This window comes from Musa acuminata, chromosome BXJ3-8, assembly GCF_036884655.1.
Source record: "Musa acuminata AAA Group cultivar baxijiao chromosome BXJ3-8, Cavendish_Baxijiao_AAA, whole genome shotgun sequence".
Lineage (NCBI taxonomy): Eukaryota > Viridiplantae > Streptophyta > Magnoliopsida > Zingiberales > Musaceae > Musa > Musa acuminata.
The window spans coordinates 10,474,500-10,490,000 of NC_088356.1; the positions used below are offsets into that span (position 1 = coordinate 10,474,500).

Consider the following 15,501-nt stretch of genomic DNA (forward strand, 5'->3'; position numbering starts at 1 on the left):
AAGACCTAGCTGAGATTATTAGAAACGATTAAAGTCTATTTCTTCACTTTTTTTACCATCCACTTATCTATTTCGAATTATTAATTTGAACATCAAAAGGATCAATTTAAAAAATATTTTCTGATCTTGATATTCGTGTAAATAATAATATCGACCTCGTCAACCACACTCGATATACAAAATCACGTCTGATTGATTTCGAATACATTGCAATTAATAAAGATTTATGTATAAAAATAAAGATAGATTTATTCAATTGGCGTACATTCATTTTATTTGTACGTAATTTGGTCCAGATATATTTTTTTAATCATTTTATTCCTAAAAAAAGCCTGCGCCTGTCTCTTCCCATCACGGACATTTTTGGTCAGAAGTGTAATACACAATGGCAGCGTTATTCTTTGATCCAAGGGGATCATCTCATCTTAAATGAAAAATGGCATTCCTTGTAGGAAAAATATTGCTTTAATTTTTTGTTTCAGAAAAATAAATGCAACCTGTATATGCCATTTACGCATTAAACTGCAGACAGTGGTCATGCGTGATGACACAGTGCACTCTTGCTTGTAATATCATGTCCCATGGAAAAGCATATCATTAAAGCATTTAACAATGGTATTAAAACATGCTTATAACATCAACAATTTTGTTCTAATCTGATTGCAGTATGCATATCCTTTTAGCTCAATTTGACATTCTCCAACTCCCAAGCAGGACTTTGATCTTAAGCAGATTAAGAGAGAGGTCATGTCCTTCCCTTCCAGCAAACGGACAGCCACTCTTTCTCAAAGAGGCTTTTGACCAATCTTAGCCAAATGCTCTACGAAACAAAAGCCCCAGAAACCATTGTCATTGGACTACAAGCTAATTAACTTGTTTCTTGATGCAGAGAAATCCTGCCCACACCTGATCGAACCTCCACATACAGTGGGGAAAGAAACTACTGAAATTAAAATCAATAACAAATGTGGTTTGGCATGTTTGTAGAAGAGTAAAAAAGCTCAATTACCATAATAAAATGGGAGGTCTTCTTCTGAAGCAAAATCTCTGGCTAACAAGAAAAACCTCCTGCGGCTCGTGTCCATCTCCGGCTAGAATCAAATGCAACGCATGGTAAATTTGATGGAAAAAGCAAAAAATCCCAGAACATGGTAAATTCTATACCAAGATCACGAAAGAGTACCTTGTGGACCCACTCATACTCTCCACCCTTTGAATCAAATGTTCCATGTTGCAGGTTCCTCAATTTAAGTGTAAAGCGAGGGCCACACTCCTGCATTTTCAAAAAGAATAAAATGTGAACAAAATGTCATGGCCAATACATGACAAAATACCATGTCAGATTGTCAAATCAAATAATCCATCTCCCAGGTCACAATTCAACAGCTGTTGAGTGTGGTCAGATAACTAAGCAGTAAAGTTTACAGGAATACTCCAGGTACAGAGAAATTGCGTTGCTAGTGTAACAAAAAGGGGAATAAAGATCAGACCATAACATAAAACAGTCTTCAAACATTTAAAAATTGGGTGAGAAAGCATCATGGTGTGTGTGTCTGGTCCAAGTAATAAATATTGTATAGCATATCATCAAATGACAAAGTGCGACACTCATGTTAAACAGTACCTGAAGCCGTACAATCACTTTCTCTTGATCTTTTCTCTCTTTGGCTTCAAATATATACCTAATAATTGCAGAGAAAATGAGACATAATTCCAGATGGCATAAATAAATGACACTTGGGAAACAGGCACAGATGCATGGTATACAATACTAGGATCAAGAATTGGATAATTTACACATTAATAGGCAATAGCATACATATCAAAGTGAATCAGATGCAGGTAATGTAATTAAAATAAAGATTCCTGGAATTAGAGCCAAGGGTTTTCGTACAAGTCTACCCAAACAAAAGAAGAAACACTAAGTATATGTTGAGATCAGTTCATGGTACCAACATTAAGTATGTGCCTGTGTAAAGAACCTTAAAAAACATAATGGAAAAAAAGGAAGAGAATCTAAACTTTTAAAAGACTATTTAGCATTCCTCCTTGATGTTCATTTGACTAGTAGAATTCACATCGCACAGCAGTACAAACTAGAGACAATTCTACAGGAGGGAGGATCTCCCATCCAAGAAGAACATTCATGATAAGATGAAGCCCTTATCTTCTCCAATATTAGAAGTGTTTCATCCTACTTCGGAACCATCTTTACACAATGTTATACAATTTGTTACATCCATAATTCCATCAGCAATTTCAACATCTATGTTATTTATTTCAGTTTCTATGAAACTTGGGAAAACCACAATGGTTACTACTTTTTTCTTTGTCTTCAGGATCATTTTTATAGTGAGTTTCTAGATATTACTGATTAGAGCATATACATCATAATTCAGTGATATTTCTGACCACTAGAACTCTGTTTAGCTTCCCACAGGAAGCTTTACAGAAATCTCAGTTTTCATATTGTTCGGAAAAAGTAGTTTTCATTACGATAAATAATTAGTTGGCGATATAGATCACCACAGGTGTTCCAGCAATAGATCTAACAGTTGTTGGAGCCACATTGGAATCAGACTCGAGATCTGATAGCTCTTAATTTTAAAGATGACAAACAGCTTTCCTCAAATAGCACAGATATTTCAGACATACTGATATTTGCTACCCATCTAAGAGACCAGCCACAGACATCTGGACCAATATTCTCCACTGTTCCCAACTCAATCTAGGTGACCATCTCTGGTTTCCTAAACATGTCCATGCTTTCCTCGACCAACACCTTGAACAATAGTAGCTCAAATTAATTCTTAAGTTAGCACCAAATGACCTTTAACGGTCCAAGACCTCTAAATAGGCCCATTATTTCACTCTACCAGCACAAAGAATACACTAGACAATAAGAACCTGAGCAAAAATTGCAAAGGACATTTAAACAAAGTATGTCTAGAGGCACTTGAAGAAATTCAAACAGTTACTAAGAATATACTGCCAGTGGTCAAAGCAAGTCCGTGAAAGCAAAAAAAGGTTCAATGATGAGACATAGAAGAGCTACTATTGATATGGCTTGAGAAAACTTCCAGGTTCTGCATAAGATCCTCAACATATTTTGTAATAACAAATATAAGTAGTCAACAAAATAGATATACCTGTGATGTCTAAAAAAAATGAAGTCTCGCTGGTTATGGAATGTTACAACTCGACGACCACGAAAGTTGGGGTCTTGAGGGAATAGTGATTGTATCATCCTAAAAAGAGTCAAATTCAAATAATCAATAGAGGTAGCAGAAATATAAGTTTGATAAAGAAGGAAAAAAACAAGAAGAGGAAAACAAATCCTTATACTATAAAAGGAGAAATGAGAGTATCATTTGACATCTTGAATTAAGTAAAACTTTAACCTTCCAACACGATGACCAAGACGTGTGGTGAAATTGTTCAGTACTAACTCCGGCTTATGGTCTGTAGGATTTCCATGATTCTGGTTGCCAAAATAAACCCATAGTTAAAGGGATGTGTATGATGTATATGAAACTAAAAACCAATATTTTAAATGATGTAGCAAAACAGTTGAAAATGAATGTTTACAAAGCATTAAACTTCCAGATATTTATAAATTAGACATCTATTATGTAATGCTTGCACATATACTGATAAATTAATAAGAAATCAAATTATGGTATGGGCTAATCTGCATTAAAAGTCATTCGATTGAGAATATTTGTTAGAGCCTTCTGTGGATGCTTAGGGTTGGTAGGTGATCAAGACAATGAACAAGCTAGAGCATCAGCATGTCACAGATGCGGCAATCATCAAGACATTTTATAAGCATCACAAGGGCAAAAAAATCACAGATGCAACTTTCATATTATTGGTCCATACATAATATAAAATTGCCACAATTCAAATCGACAAAAAATCATTCCTCCGACCGTAGTACTATAACAACTATATCAAAAGTACAACTTAGAGATGTGGCAATAGTCATATATTGTAACTGATTTGCAGTAAAATGCAGAACAAGAGCTATATTTCCAAATTGACATACATGAACAATGACAATGAGGAACAAGGTCAAGCAAAATTTACTATTATACTACTGATTTGCCTTACTTGAGAAGGCATTCTAGTAATGTCCTAGAATGATACTGCTAAGCAGTATATATCAAAGAGGGATCCATGCCAAGCCAAAACAATGCAGGTATGCCATCAGCATGGTATGAACCTCATTTTACGAACAGCTTGACTTGAAACTCAAATCAATATTCAGGAGATTTTTGAGACAGTTTACGGATCTCCAAGGGGCTCAAAGGCACCATACTATATCTAGTTTGGATTACTATTTATTAAGTTTATTAATGATTTTTTTATTATTGCTTTATTCCAAAGGATCTTAAACTTTTTTTAATGCATTTTTCAATTTTTTGAACTACTATGCAGCTGGGATATTATGATACAAGTAATGCTTATCAGGTTCAGAAGCTAAGATTTTGTGTGAAGCTATAAGGATGACGTTATGATTTATTTATCCTCTCCAAGACAAGTAATCATACAATATCATAAACTTCAGTAATTATTTAAGAAATAAAAAACTTAAATGATCTGTGAGTACTTGACAACATTGTACTCTATAATAATCCAGGATGCATTTCTAAGATGTCCCCATGTTTCAAAAGCGCAAGTGAAAATTTGAGTTCACATTGCTAGTGAAATAAACCATGCCAACTTGTACATACTATAGTTACTAAATGACTGTATGGAAGCAAGAAGAGAAACTCCAAAGTATGATGGAACTCAGCTATTTTTCATGCATTTTTCAAGTGCAAGTGAATGTACCTTAATTTCCTTCCGCAAGACTAATTTAGATAGTTTGAAATGTGCCGTAGGTCCATCAGGCAAGTTTATGATCAACAGAGCATCTAAAAAAACAGGTATTTAAAGACAGAATTACAGATGTAAAAACAAACAACAATCAATGACAAAACAAGAGTCACTATCTCCCATGTTGCTTCTAACCTGGTTCCCTTCGATTTGAATGGACCACTACAACTGAAGTGAAGTCTTTGTTCTTTGCATATTCAACAATCTGCAATAAGAGAAACAATCATCATAATAAAGGCTCAGCAAAATAAGAAACCATAATTTTGGTTCATCACAAATGCTTCACCTTCTTCAGTTCATAGGTTCCTCTCTTATGGTAATGAGCATTTGGAATCACAGACAATAACTCTTGAATGAAGGCAGGACTTCTCTGCATGCATTTTCAAAAAAGTAAGAATTCAGTGGTGGCCTTAGTTCCTAGTAAATATGGATTCCACGAATCCTAAAAAATATTTAAAGATAGGACAAGAAGGACACACAAATAAACAACGAAAGAAAAGGTAAAAGTGATGGAAAGACGAACACTAAAAACGTACTGTGGAATTGAAACGATTTGTGGTGATTAATATCTTTGGTATCACTTCTTGTTTCAGGACTTGGCTAAATTCATCGGCATCATTCCCTGCAAATAACTGGACTAGCCATTATCAGGAATAACTAACCAACATCTAGTAGAAAGCAAGAGAAGAAAACATAAACCGAATAGCATGCTCACCTCTTCATCATCAGGTCGACAGACCGTCTCATCGACCTCCCTAGTGTTCTCGATCGTCCGCGGCACCTTCTTCTCCGGAGGCTATCGATCAAGAAACAAGATTCATAACCCGAAAAGCGAAAGCCAAGCAAAAGGTGGAGATCAAAGGGGAAGGAACTTGCCTCCTCGCCGAGGTCAAGGGCTCGCTTGATGGCGGCCTCTCGTGCCTTGGCCTGCTTCCGCTTCTCGATCTTCTTCTCGCGCTTGAGCTTGGCATGGACGACACTCCTCTTCTCCTTGTTCTTGATCATCGAGGGAAGCGTCGTCCCCTTCTTCGTCTGTGGATAAGTAGCTTCAGTTATGCCAAGATTACCCATATGTACATATTATACAAATCAGATTATGGAAGATCATCAATTTATACAAGCAGACTGTCCATTTTGGAGAATTTTAGTTGTTTGACCAAAAGAAAGTTCTTCAATTCCCAAGAAACCTGTATGCATTATATAACGAAGATACCAGATTTGAAATGAAGGGGTCGACCAATGTCCAATTTAGCTTTAAAAAATTCTAAACCATTATGATTACTAACAGACAATCAAGATAATAACCAGTATAAGAATCTGAAAAGCAGTTAAAAACCTCGCCCAGACTGTCCATTCTTTATGTTAACAGTAGAAATAACCAAATTGAAAAATGAAGCATGACAAGTAGAACAATCAGGTAGTGGAGCAGAGAAGGATGAAGGCCAGAAAGGGTGGACTAGGCAGGCATGTGAAGAGATATGTGCACTGCCAGTGTTAGCTTAATGAAGGTAACAGAAGACATCACAACTGAATGGTCAACAAATATGATGTGAGTGGTTCAAATATCTTGTGGTGGACCTTACCCACTGCTGTCCAGGTGTGTCTGTGTGGACTGTGTGCATGACATCCTTTTCGGATTGGGCAGCCAGAATTTCAGGGTCAAGAATGATAAATTTTTCCATCAAATCCACAAAATCAAGTTCAAGTCTATGGAATATAAAAAATTCAAGAAGTACTAGCCCCATAGCCTAATAGGCAAGCAGGAAAAGAATAGATGTTACCACCATCTGCTTTAGATCCGACATCTATGAATCACTGTGTGCAGGCTCTGCATGAGAGAGGGAAAAGGAAAAGAGAAGGAAGAGTTCTAATCATTATATGTAGGTGAGGAACAGGAAGAGGCAAAGAGAGAGAGAGAGAAAGAGAGGGGGGGCAGAAAATGAGGGATGCAATGTATCAGCAACTTTAGAATTTGAATTGAAAATTATGTCGATCAAATCAAAATAACTGAAATGTTATAAACCATAACTCAATTAGGTTTAAGGTTGTCACTGTATGTGGGGGGCCCTAATTTTGATTCACACCCATCTGACACCCATCTGAATCAGGGCCAAACCAGTCCTTGGTCAGGATATGGTTCATCAATAGGTATAACCATAAACATCCCATGAGGCTGATATATGATAATCATTTGACTGGAACTTAAAATCTTGTATCTTCAAGAACATAAATATCGTAGCCTAGACATTAAACATGACAATAAATAATCTCATCAAATAAAAAAAATTTAAGCTAGATGATAATTTCAGATTTCAGCATAGCTTAAAAGTAAAACCACCAACACCAGGACCTATTTGATCTAGTTGGAGTTGGAATTTTTGCTATGTTTACGAGGAGTATGAAAGAGTCCGGCTCATTTGCTTCTTAGAATCCCACTAGCAGACGACAAACATTGACTTGAAGCTTTAACAGTATCCATAGTAATTGATTATTTATCATGTCATACTCATCTTCCAAGCATACATTCCATCAAAGAATATTAACACCAGTCGGGGAGAGTGTTGAACAAAATTGACAAGTCAACGGATTCATGGACTCATGAGAAAAGAATGTTAATTATAAATAAGCGAAAGCCAAAACTAAGCATCATAGAATTAAGTTAAAAACCATATAAACACATCAAACTCCAAGAGAGAAGTACAAGTATTAGACAGTAAAAGATGAAGCCCTTAGGTGTCACCACAAAAGCTAAACCAGAAATTAACAACTTGCTGGCTTCATGAGAACAAGAAACGAACCTTTCACTTATAGAAGCAAAAAGCTGCGGATCTCAACATAAAAAAAATGCTTAAAAGCATATCATAACTAAAAACGTAAATTTTCATCATATTAACCAAAGCAACTGAAAACCACCAAAAAATTTGCCAACGACTAAACCTTAGTCAACGAACACATTACTTTTCCAACGACAACAGAAAATGAACTGACAGATCCCACAAAAGGACTACCTCTCCGCGATCTTCGCCTCGGCTTAGCCATCAAGAAACGACGAAGGAGCAAGAATGGATCAAATCAATCCGATGAGAAACCAAGAAAGGAAAGGAAGAGTGATCGAAGGCGTACGATAAAGCGCTGGTAGAACTAGCGCTTGAAGTGGTCGACGACGTCGGATCGAGCGGCCATGTGGGGCGGGATCAGGACGTTGGACCAGTACTCCGCCCATCGGGGATCGTTGTCGTAGTCGTACGCCGCCGCCGCGATCCTCTTCAGCCGCTGCGGATCCCTCTCCTCCTCCTCCCCCATGGCCTTCTCTCTCCGGATTCGCGGCGATGGATCGACGAAGAACGAGAAGCGGGGGAATTTTTAGGTGGCTTTACTTTTGGTCTTCTCTCGTCGCAGTCGGGAATCTTCTTAAACCCACGATTTAGGTCTTCGAGCAAATGGGTCGCGCTAACGGAGCTGTTCGTGGATCGGATCTATCTCGTCGATCCGAAATCAGAAGTGTAAACACTTCTGGTGCTTCAGAAGTGTGAGCAAAGAGCAGGCGAAGGTTAGTAACCAGCTCAATGCATGGAGTACAATCTCGGGAGATGAGCGAAGTCAAGTAACATTTGTCTTCTCAACTCTTAAGAGAATGGGCGAAACCGAGTACCCCAATTCTCTTATCTATCCAGCAGAGGAGCTTTGCACAAGTTCAAAGACCCTTCGAAGATAATAGAAGACAATAGTTGTCGAATCCTCATCAACGGTGATCAATGCTACTGAGAGTAGATTGTCCACTTTATTTCCCAACGAAATGCCAATCGAGAGTGGAAGTGATACGAACCTACTCGGATGTGACAACTCAGTGAAAGAAGAGTCAATGAGCAAATTTTGTGGAGGAAGGACCCAAAACTTCAGAAGTTTGCGAGACGATGCTTGTTAAAGCTCCAACAAGCATCCACCCGGTTCAAGCAGCATGAGACATTTGAGAGACTGGCGTAGTAAGGATGGTCTTTTCCTTCATCTAGGGAATCCGCAGGAATCAACAAGGATCAACACAACTCAGCCAACCCCACACCAGAGTCAGAGTCATTGGTGAGTTGAAGCAGCATGGCGGATCAAAGGTTCAACTACTCAAAAATAGTAGCGGAGAGCAACTGGGAGCCAAGAGGCGCATTGCAGCTGGAGCGGAAGATTGAAGACTCAGCAAAGGCGAGGAGTTGCAGTGTTCACAAAGGCTTCAATGAGGACGTCGAAGGAATAAGTGGGGGAGAATGTCACAGACAAACTTCTAAACAAGATGTTTGATGTAATGCTTATGTATGTTCGTGTCTTTTGGCATGTTCATGCCCTGTACAACATGTAGAAGGACGGCCGAAGGCTTAATAGTCCCATTTTAGTTGGGTTGGTGGCCTCTTTAGGCTTGTAAATAAAAGTTGTGTCATGTGAACACGTGCGAGAGATTTTCGATCTGTAATGGACCATTTTACCCTTTGTTGTGCAACTGTTCAGAGCTTGTAAAGTCTGTTTGTAATTTGCATTGTCTATGAAGCGTTTTCGGAGATGTTTACTTGTATATCCCGATTGAGGCGTTCTCTCTAACCCGTTCTCTCTTTTGTTGGTCTTAAGGGACAATGGGAGGCTTCGGGGAGGCTGACCTTTGCGGACGGACACGTAAGGGTGCCGCATGACTTAGGCAAAACCAGCTAAGTCCGTGACAGGACGGCGGAGGCAGAGCGGAGGAGCAGGTGATGTACATCGTCGGAGTGCTCCAGTCAGCCAACCCGGCCACCTGCGCAGCCCAGTGCCTGCAAGACCTCCTCCGCCGCCACCGTCGCGTGGCGCAGGCCGCCATGGCCCCCCGCATCGGAGCGAAGCAATACCTGGCGCGTCACCCCTCCCGGTGCCACTGACAGGATCACTTCGACCGGCACTGGGATCGGTTTGTAGCCTGCAAGGCACAGTTCGACCCCCTCAGCATCCTCGTCCCCGGCCAAGGCATATTTTCCCGGACATATGCCTCTTCCTCATAATACCACATCTATCTCTCTACATCAAATCCACCGCATGCACTATTCCATGATTCTGCCTCCCTTCCTTCTTCTTTTCTTCTCTGATTTCGTCTTCTTTCTTCCGTGATTCGTTTGGAGAGGGATGATTTTGGAATGTCGCACAGCGAATTGAGCACAAGTTGGATTAGTTTATGAATCTGGGATTCGTGGGCGTGGCTCTCAAAGTAGATTCCAGATCATGCAGTGGGAAGTGAGAGGTCGAAAGAGACGGCAACAGAGGTAGTTGTAAAGAGAGGATCCAGGGAACTGCTCCGGGGAATGTGCATGATGTCGGGAGGCAAAAGGCATGAAGGTATTCGAGACTGCTTGCTCTTGAAGAGACAAATCTAGTCCAGAATCTGACACCTGCAGTGATCGAAAAATTCGTTCATGCAAAGTTGCATCAGCACTCGACAGATTCAGATTTCATATCAGGAAAGGGACAATATGTGGTGAAACCCATTGGTCTAGCAGATGGTTAATGCACGCCAACATTGCAAGCTCACATGTTGTCACTATTTTAATGGGTTGTCGACCGCCTGGGCCCAATTAAACCGGCTCTGTCAGCCGGTTCATCCGGCCCAATTTACAGCCAAACGGCGAAAAGGACCGAACCAAGTCGAAGCCCCGTCTATAAATGGGCCAACTCGTGCTCTCTCTCTCTCTCTCTCTCTCTCTCGCGGTGCCTTTCCCTTCTCTGAACCCGCAATGGCTTACTCCGCCCCTGCCACCGTTGTCCTCTTCCTCGCCGTGCTCTCCCTCCTCTCCGCCTACGCCTCCGCGCGTCCCGGCATCCCGTTCAACACCGTATTCGTCAGCTACACTATCACTACAACTGCCTCGTCCGACGACGCCCTCCCCGGCCTCCACCAAACCTCCGTGTTCGTCTCCGTGTACCGCATCATCGCCCCCATCCGCAACTTCCACCCCGATTCCCGCCCCACGAGGATCGCCCGGCCGGCTCTCCTCCCTCGCCGCGAGGTCGTCCCCGCCGAGCCCGCCGCCCTCGGGTTCAGCTCCCTCCATGACCGCGCTAAGGACGTCCTCGTGGTTGTCATCGGCCTCCTTTTCGGGGTCGGGTGCGGCGCCATCACCGCCGCCACCATGTGCCTGGCTTGGTCCCTCGTCACCCACCGGCACGAGATCTGCGGCTCCGATGAGTACAGCGACGAGGAGGAGGGTGCCGACGAGAGCCCCAAGGCGGGCTACGTCAGGATCCCGGCAGCCGACCCGGTCTCCGTCAATTAGGGTTAGCGCTTTATGAACCGCGGGCGAGGGATTCGTATATATATTAGCGGACATGTGCTTCTGTGAATATTTGATGTTAGTTTGGCTCTAATCCCGTCTGTCGAATTGACGATGTTGGAATCTATTTACATTGGGCTTACCTCGATGTTATTGTTTCTTGTTCGATTTATGGCTTAAGATATTGCTTGTTCGATTTATGGCATTGTGATTTTTCTTTAATTAGTCATCGCTAATGTGTTGTTAGCAATTACAAGACCACTATAAGATTCAAGTTATTATTTGTTAGTATCATGGCATTGTGATTTTTCTTCGATGGGTCATTGCAGACATGTTATTAGCAATTGCAAGAACTCTAGCAGATTCAAGTTGTTTGTTCATATTATGGCATTGCGATCTTTGTTTAGTTGGTTTGTTGCAAATATGTTCAATTTATATTAAGAAAATCATGCTATGTGCTACTATTTTTTGGTTGGACAGTTTTTTTGTCGGTATGATGGAATTGAAGGACTGATCTACCCCTTCACCATGTCATGTTGTTTTCTTGTAGACACAAGTGGGAAAGTTCCCGAACGAGTCCTCATGTTGTATTTGGGTTCATGCTTTGGAAAACATACATTGTATACAGCTATGGGGTATTGAGCAATAAAGGAGAGGGTTACTGTTGTGTTCATTTGTATTTTTGGTTCTGTTAGTTTTTGGACTTTAGAATTTTTATGGAATTTCCAATTTTGGATGAAAAGACTGATTAGGTAGGTTGCCTATGTTTATAGTGATGCTTTTGGCATGTTCCATCTTCACAGTTTTTGTCAGTATCTATTGGGTGGTTTATGATGTTGGTAGGTTATAAGAAGGCACTGCTACTGAACTTCTTGCCGGTTAGAATTGTCAATGCCTTGCCTCAATGTTTTCTCTTGATACAAATCTTTGCTTAGTGGTCATTGATATGTGATAGCTTTAGTTAAACATCTATCATGATTGAATTACTTTTGTTCCTTAACCAGATGATCTAAGATTGTCTGATCAATAAATATTTTTTTTCTGCATCCAACTGGGCTTTCTAGATTTTCTTCATGAGGGTCTCTTTCATATGAAGTTTCTGTATTTAGTATCCAAGCACATAATGTTGAAATAGACCTTGATTGAGATCTCAGAATTCCGTGCATTACTATTGGTTTACAGCCAACTTCTTTTTATTTTGCAAACTGCGGTAGTCAAGAATTTGATTGTCGCTTTCTTGTTCAATTTGTGTCAGATGATAAATACAATTGTTAATGTTCTCATGTATCTTTTTTGCAATGGGTCAATGACGAAGGCAGGATTCGAGCCCAGGACCTTGCGATATACTATCAAAGTCTCATGTATTTGATAATTCTCGTCTTGATTTTTACCTAAAATTGAAATGGTTGGCCTGGAGTTGACAATTATATATGGATTTCTTTGAAAAATGTATATGGTTCTGGTTTTACTACAGTTTTATTATGCTTGCATATTTTTATTTTCTGTTGGACCAAACTGGTGGATGGTTTGATCATACATGTATAAATCTCTGGAATTTTAGTTGGGGTAGAGCCTGAACCTACTCATTGTTTCACTAAGGTTATATTTCCTACCTTCTGACTACATTGCATATGGATCTTGTAAATGTTGTGTAAGAACATTTTAGTGTGTTGATTTACTAGTATGCTGACTCACTGTAATATGTTTGGAACTCGAGTCTTTCTGTGTTTCTAGATTGTGCAGATCCTCTAGGACTCCTGTCTGCAGTTTTTTAACATGTTCCATGTAATTGCTTATCTTAGTGCTCAGCTAATGATCTTCGATGGCACTTCATAAAAATCGATATACAATTTTGTTGGCTGCTTTTTGTTGTCTCTTGATAAGCATGTTTAGAGGTAAATCTTAAGCTTCGAACTGCTTGTTTTGGAATCCCTTTTCTAGTTTTCAGGAGATAATACTGGAACTTTTCAGGGATACTCGAGTAGGAATGTGGAAGATGATAACTAGCGACTATTACGAAGACCAATAAGATGCATGCAGCATGTAATGAATTCGTTCAAATTCTGTGCATTCGCCTAATCATATTGATATATTAGTTCAGAACTCCTAATTTGAGAGTCGGTTTTAATATTGTTGCAGTTCAAGGTAGTTTTGGACATTTAAAATTTTCAGATGGTTTTATATTTTTCTGTGCCCTTTGTTCATTTGTAGCAACCTCCAACTTACGATGGACACTAACATGTTTATCCCTGTCTTTTCTCAGAATAACAATCCATCATTTTATCCTGCTTCTTATGTACATGTTTTCAGGCCAGCTAAGTAGCAGCGTCCCCAACTCGCGGATATTTTTTCTCTTAATTGGTCAAATTTCTGACTTATTGCATGTTGCTATTTTATTGCTTGCCTGTAGGATTTCTTTTACCCAATCGACAGGTTATTTAACAATGATTTATATATCACACATGGTGCACTTCTCTACTTCATTTGAAGTTTCGAACGGAACTTTCTTCCTCTATCTCTTCACTTAGAATAACAACTAAGAAGGGGTGTGCAGGAGACATTACCGATGTAGAGTTTATGAAGGGTCTATATGCAGTCTTATAGAGAAAGGTTGTTTCATGATGATAATGAGAAACCATAATAATGTGTTCTCTTTTATATTTTATGTGGTTTTTCGTTACTATGAAGCATGTAATGGTGCATCTGAGATTCTCTCTATCAAATTCTTGGCTACTTATTGCGACAATGTTCAGTTGGTCTTTGATCTATTAAACTTGTCCAACGGTTGCAAGTTTTAAACTACTGGTAGGTCAAATTTTGAAATAATTATTTGTGTGTGTGTGTGTGAAAGCGTGCTTGAGGATGCTGAATAGACATTTCCAAGATTCTGATGAGTGGCAAAATTAGCGGCGGACGCAAATATTGTTAGTATGTAATGTGTCTTGGTATACTGATAAGAACATCCTAATTAATTTTTCATTTGCATCTCGCAGAGCCTGTTGCAATAGCAGTCTTCGCAAGAGGTATGATCATAATCAGATTCTTCACTTGCCATTTTTAACTTCCAGCATTTTGTCTTGGTGTAAGATTCGCTCTCTGATGCAATAACCACAGGAGCTGTCATTATCTCTATGATGCAGCCAGTATCATTTGATACGGGTTTCTTTCAGGTTGCCCAAAGAAGAGGAGCAAATCCCCCTCCGAATCCTTCTCTCCTTTCTGTATCTTGCTTTGGTGGATTGCAGATACACTACCATTATTTCTGGTTACCCAAAGATGAGTAACAAACCATTCTCCAAAGTATTCTGTTCTTTTTGTTATTTTCCTTTGTTGGATTGCAGATACACTACCATTATTTCTGGTTACCCAAAGATGAGTAACAAATCATTCTCCAAAGTATTCTGTTCTTTTTGTTATTTTCCTTTGTTGGATTGCAGATATACTTGCCCAAAGAAGAGTAACAGACCGACCCCTCTCCAATTTCTCCTGTTCTTCTGTATTTATTTGGTGGATCACAGATATGCTGCCCAACAGAGGAGGTAATCATCTGGCTTCCTTTCCCCTATTCATCTCTATAGATCATTCATTGCTTCTTTTATCTATAAAATTTATGGCATTTGATTTGTGTTGGAGATGGACTTCACTAATGAGTAATCTGTTTGTTCATTGAACTCATTAAGATGGATCATTTGGTGCTGCATTCCTTGATGCACCACCTTCCTGCGATAATTAAATGCTGTCCTGCCCTTCCGTTTTCCAGTGGTCGGTGGATGTCCAAATAATTTGTAAGAATCTCCGGCAGATTGGTGGACAGAGTCAGCACAATCTCCTGGCATATCTTGTTAAACATGTAGGTACTATTAAGATGTGATCATTCATGTTCTGATGAACTGTAACAATCTCTTGGAGGCACCACATTAATAGGATTTTCTATCAAATTTCATGCACAAATTCCATATATTAATTTGGTTCTATATCGATGAAATCATTTCATCCGTCTGCAAACATATGCTTTTGTATGCCTTCTGCAAGAAATCTTCATGATTGGATAAAAAGAATAGTGTAATTTGTTTGATTAGTTCAACATTATGCATCTCAATCATGTCTGATTTGATCCTATTTTAACTGTTCTTTCCTCCACTTTTTAATGGGATGAGATAAAAAGGGATTTAATGTCCCTTGTTCAGAAAGAGGAGACACGCCACGTGGTAGCCCGACAAGCGCGGTGCCGTCCTCTTCGGCCCTCACAGGTTGGTAATAGATCCACACCCCTGTAACGTACGGACGGATCCTGCAAAGGATCCCATCGGCTTGTGTCTCCTCATCTGCGCACGACGATACG

The 15,501-nt window shown here is 39.8% G+C and overlaps 2 protein-coding genes across 8 annotated transcripts; one reads left to right on the forward strand and one right to left on the reverse strand.

The window, feature by feature from the left end:
- Positions 1-582: 582 nt before the first annotated feature.
- LOC103994477 (uncharacterized) lies at positions 583-8,281 on the reverse strand. 7 transcript variants are annotated; one of them, XM_065165279.1, is made up of 14 exons: positions 8,005-8,281; positions 7,890-7,911; positions 5,758-5,913; positions 5,597-5,677; positions 5,418-5,513; positions 5,168-5,251; positions 5,017-5,086; positions 4,837-4,919; positions 3,402-3,481; positions 3,150-3,248; positions 1,625-1,682; positions 1,184-1,273; positions 1,010-1,091; positions 583-940 (listed from the first exon to the last, which is right to left on the reverse strand). In XM_065165279.1, the coding sequence occupies exons 3-14, from the start codon at positions 5,884-5,886 to the stop codon at positions 858-860; spliced, it is 1,035 nt and encodes a 344-aa protein (XP_065021351.1). In that variant the 5' UTR covers positions 5,887-5,913; positions 7,890-7,911; positions 8,005-8,281; the 3' UTR covers positions 583-857. The 7 variants fall into 7 exon arrangements, with proteins under 7 accessions (XP_065021351.1, XP_065021350.1, XP_065021347.1 ...); XM_065165278.1 differs by lacking the exon at positions 7,890-7,911; XM_065165275.1 differs by lacking the exons at positions 7,890-7,911; positions 8,005-8,281 and adding an exon at positions 6,218-6,955.
- A 2,280-nt stretch (positions 8,282-10,561) lies between these two features.
- On the forward strand, positions 10,562-11,381 carry LOC103994476 (uncharacterized). The gene has a single exon (XM_009414822.3). It carries the CDS (start codon positions 10,623-10,625, stop codon positions 11,160-11,162), a length of 540 nt encoding a protein of 179 aa, XP_009413097.2. The 5' UTR covers positions 10,562-10,622; the 3' UTR covers positions 11,163-11,381.
- The last annotated feature ends 4,120 nt before the right edge of the window (positions 11,382-15,501 follow it).